Source organism: Pagrus major, chromosome 23 (genome assembly GCF_040436345.1).
Source record: "Pagrus major chromosome 23, Pma_NU_1.0".
Lineage (NCBI taxonomy): Eukaryota > Metazoa > Chordata > Actinopteri > Spariformes > Sparidae > Pagrus > Pagrus major.
This window is the reverse complement of record NC_133237.1, coordinates 20,152,937-20,169,590: the sequence shown is the minus strand read 5'-3', so window position 1 is coordinate 20,169,590 and position 16,654 is coordinate 20,152,937. Positions and strand designations below refer to the sequence as shown.

At 40.2% G+C, this 16,654-nt stretch overlaps 2 protein-coding genes across 2 annotated transcripts; one reads left to right on the top strand and one right to left on the bottom strand.

Moving 5' to 3' along the window:
- Positions 1–52: 52 nt before the first annotated feature.
- Positions 53–8,940, bottom strand: LOC141019506 (peptidyl-prolyl cis-trans isomerase FKBP10-like). The gene is made up of 10 exons (XM_073494450.1): positions 8,676–8,940; positions 3,680–3,825; positions 3,407–3,596; positions 3,172–3,317; positions 2,148–2,337; positions 1,923–2,068; positions 1,640–1,829; positions 1,266–1,408; positions 1,019–1,182; positions 53–741 (listed from the first exon to the last, which is right to left on the bottom strand). The coding sequence occupies exons 1-10, from the start codon at positions 8,870–8,872 to the stop codon at positions 556–558; spliced, it is 1,698 nt and encodes a 565-aa protein (XP_073350551.1). The 5' UTR covers positions 8,873–8,940; the 3' UTR covers positions 53–555.
- Positions 8,941–11,440: 2,500 nt separating this feature from the next.
- Positions 11,441–16,520, top strand: p3h4 (prolyl 3-hydroxylase family member 4 (inactive)). The gene is made up of 7 exons (XM_073495308.1): positions 11,441–11,887; positions 12,931–13,080; positions 13,163–13,334; positions 13,415–13,543; positions 13,631–13,776; positions 14,227–14,310; positions 16,070–16,520. Exons 1-7 carry the CDS (start codon positions 11,441–11,443, stop codon positions 16,217–16,219), a joined length of 1,278 nt encoding a protein of 425 aa, XP_073351409.1. The 3' UTR covers positions 16,220–16,520.
- Positions 16,521–16,654: the final 134 nt, after the last annotated feature.

Below are 16,654 nucleotides of genomic sequence, written 5' to 3'. Positions count from 1 at the left end.
GCAGGTTTGTACATGGACAGTGCGATAGAAAGAAAGTCAGTGTTCATTTTATTGTATCATAAAACAGTTTATTTAATGCCCCACAACACGCTTTATACATATATTTTAGGATAATAGATTTTCACTCCCAATTCTACTGTACAACCAGTGGTTTATCATCATTTTCATGAGGCACTAAATTTACAGGTCATTTACATAAAATGTCATTCTGGAAGAATGGTCGAGCCCAAAAAGACTTCTTAGGTAGCTCAATGTAAATGTGTGAGTAAAATTTGCTTCACTACAGACCATTTCTTTTCCTTTCACATTTTTCACAACACTTGTTCCCTGTGCACAACATACAGGTGGTTTCTTGCTATTATTCAGCTCCATTATAGTGGTTCTACTGAGATAGCATTTGCATTTTTTTAGCAAACTGTATGTCTGCAGGCTCAGCAATGTTTCAATCATGGAAACATTTTCACAATAGCTGCACAACAGTTGCTAAGATGACAGCCTAACCCCAGCCACAAATACCAGCTCCTCACCACCACTGAAACACTGCATGAGTTCTCTTTACAGCTCGTCTCGTTTCACTCGTTCAGGCTCCTCCGTCTTAAGTTTCAGTTCATCTTCTACGATCTTCCCATCTTCATTGCGGTCCTGATTATTGAACATGTCCTTAATGATGTCATCTGCATCTGTCCCTGGGCGAAGACGACCTTTGCCCTCTTTAATTTGGAGCGTGAGGAAGGCTGAAAACTGGAGAAAACATGAGAAAGTTGCAATGTTTAAAGCATTTTTGCTGCTTATACCCAGGATGTTTGTCTTGTATTAAAATATAGTTTTAGAAGGGCGAATTACTTCAGCCATATTCGCATGGGACTAGTTTTACCAGGTGACCTCATGATTTAGAAATTACGTCACCCACATTTTGGTTTCATGTTGATTTTACTCAAATTTACTGACATTCAGCCCTTGGATATGATGTCAAGGCAAATAGGGCTTTAGTTGAACTGACCCTGGCTTGTCTGCTTACCTCCTCTAGAGGGACCTCTTTGTCACCATTGAGGTCCATAGCAGGAAAGAGGGGATTGGGGCTGTCTCCCAGCCACACAAACATGTAGCCTTCAGGCACACCCTTCTGCAGCTCCACTAACTCCAGCTCAAAGAAGAGCACTGCACTCCCGGGGACTCCTCCAGCTGGAGACACCAACACAGAGGAGAGAAAACATGACTGAAAAGAAAGAGTGCAGAGTGTGATCTGAGATATGCCAATGACTGACCTCCATTTTCACCGTGTCCCCAGTGCGGTGGAACGACCACCTCCCTCCTCTCTCCCTCACACATGCCACTCAAACCTTTCTCCAGACCTGAGATCACATTGTTTGTGCCGAGAGTCGTGAAGGAAGGCGAATCGAGCTTGTCCCTGAAAATCAACACATAACCTGTTAACTCTAAATAAAAACATTTTAAAAAATCAAAGCTACATAAAACTTTTCTACTAAAACCTTGAACCATGCAGGCTTACATGCTTTGGTCATGGATACATAAATGCAGTTTCAAGTACATTAAAATCCATCAGACAAGAAGCAGGCAATGATTACATGCATGAACCAGGAGGATGTAGTGCAGTAGAACAACAGCAGAGGGCGCTCACGAGGAGTACAGCAGGGTCCCGTCCATCAAGGAGCAATTATAACGATACTGAATCAAATCGTCAGCTTCACTCTTCATGTTGCATTCCTGAGGCTTGTGGGTGACTTTGATATGGACTGGGTCCTCGGGGTTGTGGAAATCAATGACGTGAATGTCAAAGACCAACACAGCAGAGCCAGGAATGATGTCTCCTACAGCAGGGGAAACAAGGCATAAAAAACAACAAGGCTTAGTGGTTTGTTTCTTCATTCCAAGTGTCTCTTGATTAAATGTGTCACCCTCACCTACTCCTTCCTCGCCATAGGCCATGTGAGGAGGGACGATAACCCTTCTCCTCTCTCCTATGCACAGCCCGTGCAGGGCTTTGTCAATCCCTCTGATCACATACCCCATGCCGATGTAAGTGTTATAGGTGCTGTTTCTCTGGTAGCTGACAAAAGAAGCATCAAACTCAGAAAACATTTTAATGTAAGCAAAATCACCTGAAGATCAAGAAATCTCAGCTGTACCTCGAGTCGAAGGCCGTGCCATCCTGGAAGGTTCCGTTGTAGTGGTACCGGATGTAATCTCCAGTCTTTGTCGTGCGGGTGCAGCCTTCAGGCACCACCTTCATCTGCACCATCAGATCGTCCTTCGGGTTGAACAAATCAACCAACAGCACCTCGAACACCAGAGTAGCCTGAGGAGGGATCCGAGTTCCTGTCAGGAAAAAAAGAGTAGGATTTGTAGTTTGCACACCAGTCACATACTTCACCTTAACGTGACCTTTTTTTCCCCTAACTTTAGATTAGTTTCATAGCTTCCAGGCAGACCTGTATTTGTTCTGGTAAGTGTGGTATGTAACTTGCTCTGACTTGCAGAGATAGAGTCGTGCATGACATTAGAAACCCTTTTTTTAAATATCTATACATCATTATTGCATAATAACGCAATGCATGTGGACTTATGAACACTTTGAGAGGGAGAATCTCAATCAACACATGTGCCTGACACACCTACAGAGAGGTATTTCTTCAAATAGCCGTAGCACTACAATTTTTGTTCATTAATCTGCCGACTCATCTTTTTTTGGTTAATTCTGTTAAAACATTGCAACTATTTTTCTCTATTCTTGTGTTTAGTTTCGTCTGCCTCCAAGTCAGAGTGAGTCAGACATCCATGGGTCTATAAAACTTCAAAGTGCTCATAATTAAAGATATAATCTGAGCCACCTGGATAGATTTTCATCGGCAATGGCGGTTGTTTAACACTAAGGACAACAACTACAAAGATCACATCTTTTGTTTTGAGAAACCCCACAGCGGCAGAGATTACATACTGCGCGTTTAAGATCTACCAAAAGTAAAATACTACACTAAAAAATACTGTCAGAAGATAAAAACACAAGGATCACCTGCCACACCGGTGCAACCTTTTCTATGCAGACTCTGTTCTTTGACAATTAAACCAATTTACATCTTTAACAGGTTATATTTTGGTAACTTAAATTATTTAATGCCAGCTTCCATCATCTTGAACATCATTAGTTAGTACCAGAGCCGTTCTCTCCGTATGCCATGAAGGGTGGGACGATGATGATCCTTTTCTCCCCGACACACATGCCCAAAAGACCCTCGTCCATGCCTTTGATGAGGTAGCCCTGCCCCAGGTAGGTGTCATAGGTTGAATTCCTCGAGTAACTAAATGAAGCACAATTCAAAGTTCTTGAAAATCACAGAAACAGCCAAGAGATAGCTCGTGCTAAAACTACACCATGCTGCAGCCTCACCTGGAGTCGAAGGCCTCACCGGACAGCAGGGTGCCATTATAGTGGTAACGGACGTAATCTGATACCACGGTGGTGCGGTTGCAGCTCGCAGGTTTGCTGAGCGTGCGGATCTGGACCTTGTCCTCAGCGCTCCATATGTCCAGCAGGAGGACATCAAACACCAACACAGCGTCAGGAGGAATTACACCACCTGTCAGATAAACAACACTGATTGGCATAAAGCAGCACAGATAACGTATCCAACAAGGTGCTGTTTCATGTGTCCGTCTGCACCTGTTCCAACACTTCCATAGGCCAGGTGAGGAGGGACTGTGATCCTCCTGCGTTCATTGACACACATGCCCTGAAGACCGCGGTCCATCCCTGTGATGAGTCGGCCCAGGCCCACCTGGCTGATGAAGGCTTTGCCTCGGTCATGACTGTAGACAGTAGAGGAGGAAGGTGAGGATGAACGATCGATGGAATCCACCGAAGATCACACATTATGTAGAAAAGTCACAATAGAAGGCAAGAAAAAGACCATTTTAAATGTGTTGAGGCGCTCATGTCACGTCTAGTCACGTCAAGTCACATCAAGTCAGAGTGTGAATAAAAAGTCAAGTGTTTTATTTCACACTTTGACTTTTTATTTCACACTTTTGACTTTTTGTTTCACACTTTTGACTTTTTTCCCTCACACTTTTGACTTTTTATTTCACACTTTTGACTTTTTATTTCACACTTTTGACTTTTTGTTTCACACTTTTGACTTTTTGTTTCACACTTTTGACTTTTTATTTCACACTTTTGACTTTTTGTTTCACACTTTTGACTTTTTTTTCACACTTTTGACTTTTTGTTTCACACTTTTGACTTTTTTCCCTCACACTTTTGACTTTTTTTCTCACACTTTTGACTCTTAATTTCTCACTTTTGACTTTTAATTTCACACTTTTGACTTTTAATTTCACACTTTTGACTTTTTATTTCACACTTTTGACTTTTTATTTCACACTGACTTTTTATTTCACACTTTTGACTTTTAATTTCACACTTTTGACTTTTTATTTCACACTTTTGACTTTTTGTTTCACTTTTGACTTTTTGTTTCACACTTTTGACTTTTTGTTTCACACTTTTGACTTTTTATTTCACACTTTTGACTTTTTATTTCACACTTTTGACTTTTTTCTCACACTTTTGACTTTTTTTTCACACTTTTGACTTTTTATTTCACACTTTTGACTTTTTATTTCACACTTTTGACTTTTTTTCTCACACTTTTGACTCTTAATTTCTCACTTTTGACTTTTTATTTCACACTTTTGACTTTTTATTTCACACTTTTGACTTTTTATTTCACACTTTTGACTTTTTATTTCACACTTTTGACTTTTTATTTCACACTTTTGACTTTTTTTCTCACACTTCTGACTTTTTTTCTCAAACTTTGACTTTTTATTTCACACTTTTGACTTTTTGTTTCACACTTTTGACTTTTTTTTCACACTTTTGACTTTTTGTTTCACACTTTTGACTTTTTTCCCTCACACTTTTGACTTTTTTTCTCACACTTTTGACTCTTAATTTCTCACTTTTGACTTTTAATTTCACACTTTTGACTTTTAATTTCACACTTTTGACTTTTTATTTCACACTTTTGACTTTTTATTTCACACTGACTTTTTATTTCACACTTTTGACTTTTTATTTCACACTTTTGACTTTTTATTTCACACTTTTGACTTTTTGTTTCACTTTTGACTTTTTGTTTCACACTTTTGACTTTTTGTTTCACACTTTTGACTTTTTATTTCACACTTTTGACTTTTTATTTCACACTTTTGACTTTTTTCTCACACTTTTGACTTTTTTTTCACACTTTTGACTTTTTATTTCACACTTTTGACTTTTTATTTCACACTTTTGACTTTTTTTCTCACACTTTTGACTCTTAATTTCTCACTTTTGACTTTTTATTTCACACTTTTGACTTTTTATTTCACACTTTTGACTTTTTTCTCACACTTTTGACTTTTTTTTCACACTTTTGACTTTTTATTTCACACTTTTGACTTTTTATTTCACACTTTTGACTTTTTTTCTCACACTTTTGACTCTTAATTTCTCACTTTTGACTTTTTATTTCACACTTTTGACTTTTTATTTCACACTTTTGACTTTTTATTTCACACTTTTGACTTTTTATTTCACACTTCTGACTTTTTTTCTCACACTTCTGACTTTTTTTCTCAAACTTTGGCTTTTTATTTCACACTTTGACTTTTTATTTCACACTTTGACTTTTTGTTTCACACTTTTGACTTTTTGTTTCACACTTTTGACTTTTTGTTTCACACTTTTGACTTTTTTCTCACACTTTTGACTTTTTTCTCACACTTTGACTTTTTATTTCACACTTTTGACTTTTTGTTTCACACTTTTGACTCTTAATTTCTCACTTTTGACTTTTTATTTCACACTTTTGACTTTTTATTTCACACTTTTGACTTTTTATTTCACACTTTTGACTTTTTATTTCACACTTCTGACTTTTTTTCTCACACTTCTGACTTTTTTTCTCAAACTTTGGCTTTTTATTTCACACTTTTGACTTTTTATTTCACACTTTTGACTTTTTATTTCACACTTTGACTTTTTGTTTCACACTTTTGACTTTTTGTTTCACACTTTTGACTTTTTTCTCACACTTTTGACTTTTTTCTCACACTTTTGACTTTTTTCTCACACTTTGACTTTTTATTTCACACTTTTGACTTTTTGTTTCACACTTTTGACTTTTTATTTCACACTTTTGACTTTTTATTTCACACTTTTGACTTTTTATTTCACACTTTTGATTTTTTATTTCACACTTTTGACTTTTTTTCTCACCATTTTGATTTGAAGTCAAAAGTGTGAAATAAAAAGTCAGAAGTGTGAGAAAAAGACAGCACACCCCAGTGCGAGCACTTTGCTCTACTACATCAGCTGGCCGCCCGGTACCATCATCGCTAAGAGCAAACAAAGGCCGCTCAGCGAAGTCGCGACTCTTCTCTGCTCTGGCACCCCAGTGGTGGAACTCAGGACCAATGTCAGGACAGCAGAGTCACTCGCCATCTTCTGCATCTTCTAAATGTCCTAAATGTAAATGTAATGTAAAAAGTCACAAGTGTGAAATAAAAAAGTCAAAAATGTGAGAAAAAAGTCAAAAGTGTGAAATAAAAAGTCAAAAGTGTGAAATAAAAAATCAAGTGTGAGAAAAAAGTCAAAAGTGTGAAATAAAAAGTCAAAAGTGTGAAATAAAAAGTCAAAAGTGTGAAACAAAAAGTCAAAAGTGTGAAATAAAAAATCAAGTGTGAAATAAAAAAGTCAACAGTGTGAAATAAAAGTCAAAAGTGTGAGAAAAAAGTCAAAAGTGTGAAACAAAAAGTCAAAAGTGTGAAACAAAAAGTCAAAAGTGTGAAATAAAAAGTCAAAAGTGTGAAATAAAAAATCAAGTGTGAAATAAAAAAGTCAAAAGTGTGAAATAAAAAATCAAGTGTGAGAAAAAAGTCAAAGTGTGAAATAAAAAGTCAAAAGTGTGAAATAAAAAGTCAAAAGTGTGAAATAAAAAGTCAAAAGTGTGAAATAAAAAGTCAAAAGTGTGAAACAAAAAGTCAAAAGTGTGAGAAAAAAGTCAAAAGTGTGAAACAAAAAGTCAAAAGTGTGAAACAAAAAGTCAAAAGTGTGAAATAAAAAGTCAAAAGTGTGAAATAAAAAATCAAGTGTGAAATAAAAAAGTCAAAAGTGTGAAATAAAAAGTCAAAAGTGTGAAATAAAAAGTCAAAAGTGTGAAATAAAAAGTCAGAAGTGTGAAACAAAAAGTCAACAGTGTGAAATAAAAAGTCAAAAGTGTGAAATAAAAAGTCAAAAGTGTGAAATAAAAAATCAAGTGTGAAATAAAAAAGTCAAAAGTGTGAAATAAAAAATCAAGTGTGAGAAAAAAGTCAAAGTGTGAAATAAAAAGTCAAAAGTGTGAAATAAAAAGTCAAAAGTGTGAAACAAAAAGTCAAAAGTGTGAAACAAAAAGTCAAAAGTGTGAAATAAAAAGTCAAAAGTGTGAAATAAAAAATCAAGTGTGAAATAAAAAAGTCAAAAGTGTGAAATAAAAAATCAAGTGTGAGAAAAAAGTCAAAGTGTGAAATAAAAAGTCAAAAGTGTGAAATAAAAAGTCAAAAGTGTGAAATAAAAAGTCAAAAGTGTGAAACAAAAAGTCAAAAGTGTGAAACAAAAAGTCAAAAGTGTGAAATAAAAAGTCAAAAGTGTGAAATAAAAAATCAAGTGTGAAATAAAAAAGTCAACAGTGTGAAATAAAAGTCAAAAGTGTGAAACAAAAAGTCAAAAGTGTGAAACAAAAAGTCAAAAGTGTGAAATAAAAAGTCAAAAGTGTGAAATAAAAAATCAAGTGTGAAATAAAAAAGTCAAAAGTGTGAAATAAAAAATCAAGTGTGAGAAAAAAGTCAAAGTGTGAAATAAAAAGTCAAAAGTGTGAAATAAAAAGTCAAAAGTGTGAAACAAAAAGTCAAAAGTGTGAAATAAAAAGTCAGAAGTGTGAAACAAAAAGTCAAAAGTGTGAAATAAAAAGTCAACAGTGTGAAATAAAAAGTCAAAAGTGTGAAATAAAAAGTCAAAAGTGTGAAATAAAAAGTCAAAAGTGTGAAATAAAAAGTCAAAAGTGTGAAACAAAAAGTCAAAATGTATTTCCTAATTTTGACTTTTCTCACGATTTTGAGTTTTTATCTCATAATTTCAATTTTAACCCATAACTTCTGCCTTTCATCTCATAATTATAACTTCCCCTGTGATTTAAACTTCACAGTCAGACCCAGTGTTCTTGTGTCTTTGACTGGCTGAGCTCCACAGCTGAGGATCGATGACTGGACCAGCACCAGCACGTTTACACACAGACCCCTCTGTCCCTGCACTCCTGACACTACAGGAGAGGGTGCAGCATCCCCCCCTCACATCGCCGCACTGACACGTCCACAGATGTGATTTCGGCTGCGGTAAATGATCCGTGAGCCTGCATCCATCAGGATCACCGATGGGGAGGGTTTTTCTGCAGTTTGCGTGTTTATCCTGGCGTCTCCATTTCGGCTAGCTTAATCCTACAAGCTAACGCTGCGGTTTAGCGCTTTACACATGCGGTGCGTTAACGCAGCTTGTTTTTTTAACTTTAAACATTAAAGCTAACATTCCTGCGGGGACACGGAACCAGGTTAAACGGTGCTGTCGGCTGTAACTTCACCTGGAGTCGAACTTTTTCCCGTCCGTGTGGAAGGTGCCGTTGAAGTGATAGCGGACGAAGTCTTCGGTTTGGACCTCTCGCGGACAAACTTTCGGGATGTCGTACCGGTCCACAACGATGTCCACCAGCGGGCCCGGGTCGCAGGTCACCGCCGCGACACGGAGGACGAACACGACCAAACATACGAACGGATCCATCTGGAGAAGCTTGTGAGGAGAAAGTCCCGTCTGCCAGCGGGGTGATGCGGGTGAAGTGGAAGGAGAAACACCGCAAGAAGTTTTGGGAGAGCGGAGCTGCGTCAAGCGTGCGGGAACGAGGCAGACCACTTCCGGTTACAAAATAAAAGCCCGCTCAAATAACATGGAAGATGGAGAAAGTAGTAGCAGTTGTGGCAGCAAAATGTAACACTTGCATTTGACCACATATATTGTTATTACCTTGCGCTGTTTTATTTCACGTACTGACCTGTAACCTCATGTTTTATTGCACCTCTTAGCACCTTGCTGATTTGTGAGTAGCTGTTAGTGCATAATAGCACTCAGGTCGGGTGTCGCGGGTACGTCCAAGGCCATCCAGCCATCTGAATATTGTTTTGTGAAATCTCCCTGTCTCAAGGTATCTCTGAGTGTGCTATAAGCTGTGACTTTGCAAATAAGAATTCAGAAGAGTTGCAAAAGTACACTGTCCACTCAAAACTTTGTATCTTCACATGTGGTGTATTTTTTGATCATCGGGAAAATGCATTGCCACGAAGCTGAAAACATGGCTGTTTTTTCTTAGCTAATGAAAAGTTGACATTTTGGACATAAGTGGTTCTGACTGGACAGTGACAAGACAATGTATTATGTTGATGAAGGTTCTCAGTCATCCAGGTCATGGTAATTCTTAGTGCTGCATCGTGGGCAACTGGACGTGTTTCAGTTTCTTGAAGACGTTTCACCTCTCGTCCAAGAGGCTTCTCCAGTTCTAACTAACTGGAGGAGAGTTGCAGGGTTTTTAAATCGGCTTAAGTTTATTTTCTAGAAACATCTGGCAAGCGAAATTTAACTCCATGATGGGGCAGCTTTAGCTCTTGTGCCCCACTCTTGCGCCCCCTGGTCTAAGATTACAGCATCTTGAATTAGAGTATGGAATAAAATGACAATTAAAATAATATGCATATTTAATCAAGTAAAAAAAGAAACTCTATATTGTCTGTCACAATAACAGAAAAGTAAAAAAGTCAATTTCTTTAAGTAACAAGAATCTGCATTTACTTTGTGCTTTTATTCTAACAGGTAACTAGACCGTACTTCCGGTGTTGTCTGTATCTTGACGCATGTTTCGGATCATGTCCTCCAGAGAGCCGCAGCAGCAGCAGCAGCGGAGGAGGAGGAGGAGGAGGAGGAGGAGGAGGAGGAGGAGGAGTGGCCCCTGGGCCCCCACCCACTTTTTAATGGAATTCTGCAAACGTGTAATGCCTGGCTCAGAGGCCCGGCCCCGTGATTTCAGGATTTCACTCACGTATGAGATGAGTGGAAAATCATAGTGTGCCTCCCCCATAATGTGGAGCGAGTCTCTCCTCTCTTGACACAGTATGACAGGCTGTTTTTTTTTTTTTTAAAAGTTCTGAATCTAAACCTTTATTGCTTTTTGGTCACATCTGTCTGAATCATTAAAGAGGCCCCATGTCCTAATAACCATCACACATCTTTACCTGAAGAGCTTATAAAGGTTTGAGACACTGCAGACTCTGATGTGGGATTTGCTCTGATGTGATGTGTCAACAGATGGAGATTAAAGCTCAGCAACCCAGGTCTCAGCTTGTCAGTTTCCAAGGAATGCAGCCGAGATAGAAATCATTACCACGCACAAAATACAGCAGCCTCCAGACAGCTATTCAGTTTATATTTCATGGATATTATCTGCCCACAGTTTAAGAGGTGTGAGCACAATTAAAAGAAATAAAACGAAAACAACACAAAACAAATCCCTTAAAATGTTTAAACTAATGCGTGTGTTGGGTGTTTGAGTCTGGAAAACAGTGAGGGAAGCTGCTGGACCCTCTTCTTCTGTCTTCAGGTCCAAACTCAAGACTGTGACGTCTGTGTCAAGCCAGCAAGAGTTACTGCTATTTATACCGGAAGTGGGGATTTCTCTCTTCAAGGTTAAATGTCAAATGCTGCATTTGTCACATGTAACTGCAGGTATCAGTTAACTTATTCATTTATTACATATATTTTTACATTTCTGGTAGTTCCAGTAGTTATTTGCATGCATAAATAACAGACTTTGTTTGTTTATTTGTTTTGGTTTTGTTCTTTTTTGTATGCATATCACTCTCCTGAGGTAATTCAGCACAGACAATATAATATGTGGGATTTTTTTTGTTAGATATTCGCACAATGCTTTGAGAAATCTGTAATACAGCTAAAAAGCATTGCTTTGAGATAAATCAATGCAGACATGATGTTCCCTGACCCTGTGGTTTAGGCCTGTCTCAAGCAAGTTTTTGATTTTATTGATAAACAAGGTGTCAAATAATGGAGGGAAGTAAAAACACATGGAAGAATGGCTGTGTGTAACACGACTAAATGGGCTCGACATTAAAATGTGCTTTTATTTTGAACGCGTTGACCGGAAGTTCGCACTTCCAGCATCTGGTCTCACAGGGTTTTCGCAGCCTACGTGCAGGCAGACATGAGCATTCCCTGGTGAAGAAAGAGGAAGTTTCCAGATCCATTCAAAACACGAACAGTCTCCTGCCGGAGCCGGTGGAGGTGACGATGCTCCCGAGCAGCTTGTGTGTGGCCCTTCTCCTCCCGGCCCTGGCCCTGGTGGAGGCTCAGTATGAGACGTACAGCTTTAAAAGTTTCCCCCAGAAGGACATCATGCCGCTGGACTCCGCGTACGGACACGCACTGGAGCAGTACGGGGCGCAGAACTGGGCAGAGAGCATCAAGTACCTGGAGCTCAGCCTGCGGCTCCACCGGCTCCTGCGGGACAGCGAGGCGTTCTGTGGCCGCAACTGCAGCTCCGTGAGCCGGGACAACGACACCCTGTTCGCCGACAGCAGCCTGCGCCTCATGCGCCACATCCTGCTGAGGGCTGCGTGTCTGAAAAAGTGCAAAGCGGATTTTCCAGTGTTCAGACTCTCGTACCCTCGGAGGGATGTGCTGGAAACTTTCGAGCAAAGGGTGCCGTATCGGTACATACAGTACGCGCACTTCCAGGTGAGACTGAATAAATGTGGGCCTTCAGAACCGAGTCCTAAAGTTGTGCCGAGTACTTACACGAAAAAATGTGACTAAACTCAAAGTGGATGTTATGTAAAGGACATTTAAGTGCAGCCTGGGCGTTTGCAGCCCACTGGAATATGAGTAATAACACAGGAACAGATTTAACGCTGCCGTAACTGTGCGTAACGGGCACAGTTACCTCACTAAAGTGTCTGCAGTCGGTCTCTAGACGCAGATTGACTCACTGAGAGGAATTTTCTCGAGGGGGAGATGTGCAGAAAGGTTTCCCTGCTGCTTTGTTGCGCCCTCCTGCCGACCAAGCAGGAGTTGAGCATGTGCCACGTCTCTTCAGTGTTGCCCCTGAAACAATCCCCTTGTTCTTCTCTGTCAGACGGGCCGATGAGGACTGGGTTTGCTGACTGATCTCATTGTTGCGTAATAAAGAGTTTCATGTAGTGTGCTAATGTGTGAACTCTCCAGGTGATCCTCATGTTAGTGTAGACGACATTCATTCTGTTAGTTTAATGAACAGCCACATCACAGATCTGGCTGCTGTGATCCTCCAGAAGCTGAAGGTGTTGTTGGCACTCACCTCATCAGAGGGATGTGTCTGAAAGCCTTAAAGGAGAAGTTCACACAAGAATGAAAATTCAGCCGTTATCAGCTCACCTTCAAGCCGATGGAAAGTCAGGTGAAGGTTTGTAGTCGACAGCTCCAGAAGAAAAATCAGTCCTAAATCAGTCAAGTTATCTTGAGAAGTGTGTCTGATACCTTGAATCTTTTTGGCCAAGGCTCCGTATATGTGCACAGGTCGTTGTCTCTTATTGTTTCCACATTTCTGCATACAGCACTGCATTAGTTTTCCATTCATCCTCTCAGCAAGACTTTGTGTTCTGACATCAGCGATCCACATCTGTTATTTGCCGGAGCAAAGGGGTCAGAGGTCACGTTGTCCAGTGAACAGCGGAGCCGGTGTTGATGCCAGTGAGGGGAAAATACTGTCCAATCAAACTGTAACGCTATCTGTTCCTCCTCAGATGAACAACCTGGAGAAGGCTGTGGCAGCGGCCCACACCTTCCTGAAGAAGAACCCGACCGATCCCCATTTGACCAAGAACATGAACTACTACAAGACGCTGTTCGAAGTGGAAGAATATCTCATCGATCACGAGGAGCAGCCGTACGAAGTTCGTAGATGAACACTGTCGTCCTGATCTGGAGTGCGAATAAAATGTGTGCTGAACTCTAATCAATCTCTTTGTTGTCCAGAGCGTCTTCCTGAAGAGCGTGACGCTTTACAACAACGGAGACTTCAGCAACAGCGCCCGAAACATGGAGCAGGCCATCACGCAGTACTTTGAAATATACACCAGCTGCTTAGCCGGCTGTGAGGGCTCATATGAGATCTTAGAGTTCAAAGACTTCTATCCCACCCTGGCAGGTAAGAGGAGATGAGTTCAGTATGTTTCGGATGAGAAAATAATAGCTTTGGGCTCACTTTCTCTCTGGTGTCTCCCTCAGACCTCTACACTGATGTGCTGAAGTGTCAGGTAAAATGTGAAGAGCGGCTGACACCCAGCGTCGGAGGCTTCTTTGTGGAGAAGTTTGTAGCCACCATGTATCACTACCTCCAGTTTTCCTACTATAAATGTAAGAAGTACGACAAAGACAGCTACCCTGGACACAGTAATGTATGTAATGAAGCTTTAACATGTGGTATTTTGTGATCTTTTACAGTGAACGATGTTAAGAACGCTGCTCCGTGTGCAGCCAGCTACATGCTGTTCGACCCTAAAGACCAGGTGATGCTGCAAAATGTGCAGTACTATCGCTTCTACCGGGAGCAGTGGGGACTCGAGGAAAAGGACTTTCAGCCTCGGCCTGTGAGTGAAACAAAGGCTTCGTCACTGTTCTCTTTTGGTTCTTCTTTTGTGGCTCAGAGGCAGCAGAAAGTTCACGCTGGTTGCACTTAACCAAAGCAGTAAAGCTATAGCATGAAGTGTTCTTGGCGTGAACATGAACGCAATCTCAGGGTTGTAATTAGAAACCAGTACACCCTCGTTAAGACGGACTTGTTTTCCTATCTTTTTTCGCTCGCAGCTGCAGCGTACCGGCTCTGTGTTGAGCTGGCCTGCCTCATAAACGTCTTTGCCTACAGAAGGTACTGCTGTAAATACTTTAAGGTTCCCAAACTGAGAGGCAAAAAAAAGCAGTAAACAAAAGGACAACAGGCCAAATTTGCTGCTCAGGGCAGAGCCGTAAAACAGAGGTTTGGTTTGTTCTCGCCTGCTGCTCGGGTCAACACAAGAGCTGATGCCACTTTTGTTTTTCAGGAGGCTCTGAGGTATTTTAACACGACAACGAAGCAGAAAGAGATGCTGGAGTTTGCACTGAACTACCTACAAACAGACGATGAGGTATGTTGCCACTGTTGTGGAAAGCAGAGAAAGACTGTGAGGGCATTGTCCGACTGAAGTCACATTTAGTTCATCTTAATGCAATCCAAAACGCTGTCGTGCTTTTTTGAAATGTGTTTTTTAATCATTTTTGTGTTATTCAAAGGAAGACAAAAAAAGTGGGGAAATTTGATTGGCTTGGCTGTGTAATGGTGTAACGACAAATTAATGCCAAAATATGGGGCCCAATGTGAATTACATAACGACAAACCTCTTTTGTTTGGCTACTGAATCTTTTTCTCAAAGGAGAACTCGGGACATGAATACACAGATCAGATATGCCTGCTGCAGCAGACACAAACAATTTAAAGGTGCCATATTATGGACATTTTTAGGTGCATACCTTTATTTTAGGTGTGTACTAGACAATGTTAACATGCTTTAAAACACATCATGTTTCTCATATTGTCCATTCCTGCAGTGCCACTGTGGCCACAAGTGACACTTATGTAATAATATTAAACGCACATACATAATGTAGTGGCAGCACAAGTAGAGAAACATCTTATAATCAGGAACCTGTGACCAGAAACAGTGATTCCAGGTTGGCAGTTTTATCGAGTGAATACTACGAACACTATTTTAATTGCTTTGCCCAATTAGCTAACACTGTTAAGGCCTTGAAGGTGCCGCTGGTGCATCAGTTGTCATGATATTTTGTTACTTACACTACAATACAGTACAGTATCACCCATAATCATTTCCCTAGTAACCTCCACAGGAAACTTGTGGATTGATACCTAAAGTCTGCCAACATGAGCCACCATGAGCTGCTGGTCATACATTAAATCAGGCTGTAGCAGCAAAACTGTTGAGTGCATTGAATTTCATCAAGTGTGTTTTGTTTCTTATGATTTAAGCTTTTCATTTGTAAGAGGAAGAATTTTATTTCTTAATTCAAAAGCTACATAATCTCTCTTAAAACTGCTAGGTAGAAAAAAATCCACATTCCAGACATTAAAGGGCCATTTCACCGAAATTGCCAGACATGTTTTTTTCGGTTACCCCAAGTAGCGGTATGAGGCTTTTCTGATCTTATCTGATGAGTTTGTTCAGATATCTACCCCTATCTAGATCTTTTATTAAACTGCACAAACAAAACCTCCATTGTGCCCGGAGGTTTCAGAGACAGACATCAGATAAAACCCAAACCAACTGCATGACTAGACAACCTGAGGGAGACGCAATTATGAAAACATGTTTGTGCGAACTGACACTTTAACTTGGCTCAACAGCAGCAACTAAACTGGCTGATATAGTTATAGTTTGCCTCTCTGTTTTCCAAACTACAATTTTCACATTTTAGTAAATCAAAAAAGGGAGATAAACTTTTACTTTGAGGTTATGGAAAAGTGGAGCACAAGAAAAAAGTCTGAGAGGATGAAAGGGAGAGAAAGAGGGGATGAAGGCTGCGGAAGAGAGAGCAGGAGGGGGGCCGTGTTTTCCGCCAGCAGCGTGTGGTATGTGGCTGGGAGGTGTCGGCCACTGAGGCTGTGCCACATCTATTTAACTCAGGTCAGCCCCTCCCAGCTCTACTCGGTGCCTGGACCTGAGTGGTGGGGAGGACGACTGAGAGAGAGTTCAGGCTGAATTACAGGCTGCACAAGCGACAGATTTATAGACATAAGATGGAAAAAGTTACGTCTTGGCAGATAGAGTGGAAGTAAGATAGTAAAATGTTTGCTCGCTTTTGACTTGAGTGTTTTGTGTTAACTTCAAGGACGTGGTAAGTCCAGAAGAAGTGGCCACCTCTCAATCCGAGCATCCTGACACCGAGTTTGAGGGCGTGGGAGACTACGAGGAGTCCTTCCTGGCTGAGTGGTGGCAAGAACCCAAAACGAAGTGGGACACCGGAGAGGTCGCAGATTGACACCTGTCCTCGTCTCCTTGTTCTTCCAGCTCTGTCTCACCTCTCATGACGACAGACCGACAGTATTTAGCAGCAAGCAGCTGAAGAATAAACGAACAAACTTATCCGTCATGTCGATCAAGATCAGAGATTGACATATTCCGTCTTGGCTGTCATCAGCCTTTTAAAACTGTTGTTTTATAATCAGTCATTAGCCTGAATGCCAGTACCTGTTAATGACTTTTTTTTTTTTTTTTTTACAGTTTTAATTTAATGAAAGCTGAATGCCGCGGTGCCGTGGTATCAGGAAGGTGACATGTAGCATTTCTCATGCTAAATGTTTTGTCCACCACCATTTGGGTTGTTGCTCATGATTAAAGTAATATTTTAATATACTTTTTTGTTTTTGTCACTTAATACTTATTAGATTGCAGTAGTAATATAGTAATAATAAGT

What these genes read in the sequence shown, in the direction of transcription:
- LOC141019506 (XM_073494450.1), bottom strand. Translation starts at nt 8,872, where the DNA reads ATGGATCCGTTCGTATGTTTGGTCGTGTTCGTCCTCCGTGTCGCGGCG. An exon ending in GGGAAAAAGTTCGACTCCAG is followed by an intron (nt 3,826 to 8,675) that starts GTGAAGTTACAG and finishes TACTGTCTACAG; the next exon opens with TCATGACCGAGGCAAAGCCT. An exon ending in GGGACACGGTGAAAATGGAG is followed by an intron (nt 1,183 to 1,265) that starts GTCAGTCATTGG and finishes TGGTGTCTCCAG; the next exon opens with CTGGAGGAGTCCCCGGGAGT.
- p3h4 (XM_073495308.1), top strand. Translation starts at nt 11,441, where the DNA reads ATGCTCCCGAGCAGCTTGTGTGTGGCCCTTCTCCTCCCGGCCCTGGCC. An exon ending in ACGAGGAGCAGCCGTACGAA is followed by an intron (nt 13,081 to 13,162) that starts GTTCGTAGATGA and finishes TTTGTTGTCCAG; the next exon opens with AGCGTCTTCCTGAAGAGCGT. An exon ending in CTTCTATCCCACCCTGGCAG is followed by an intron (nt 13,335 to 13,414) that starts GTAAGAGGAGAT and finishes TGTCTCCCTCAG; the next exon opens with ACCTCTACACTGATGTGCTG.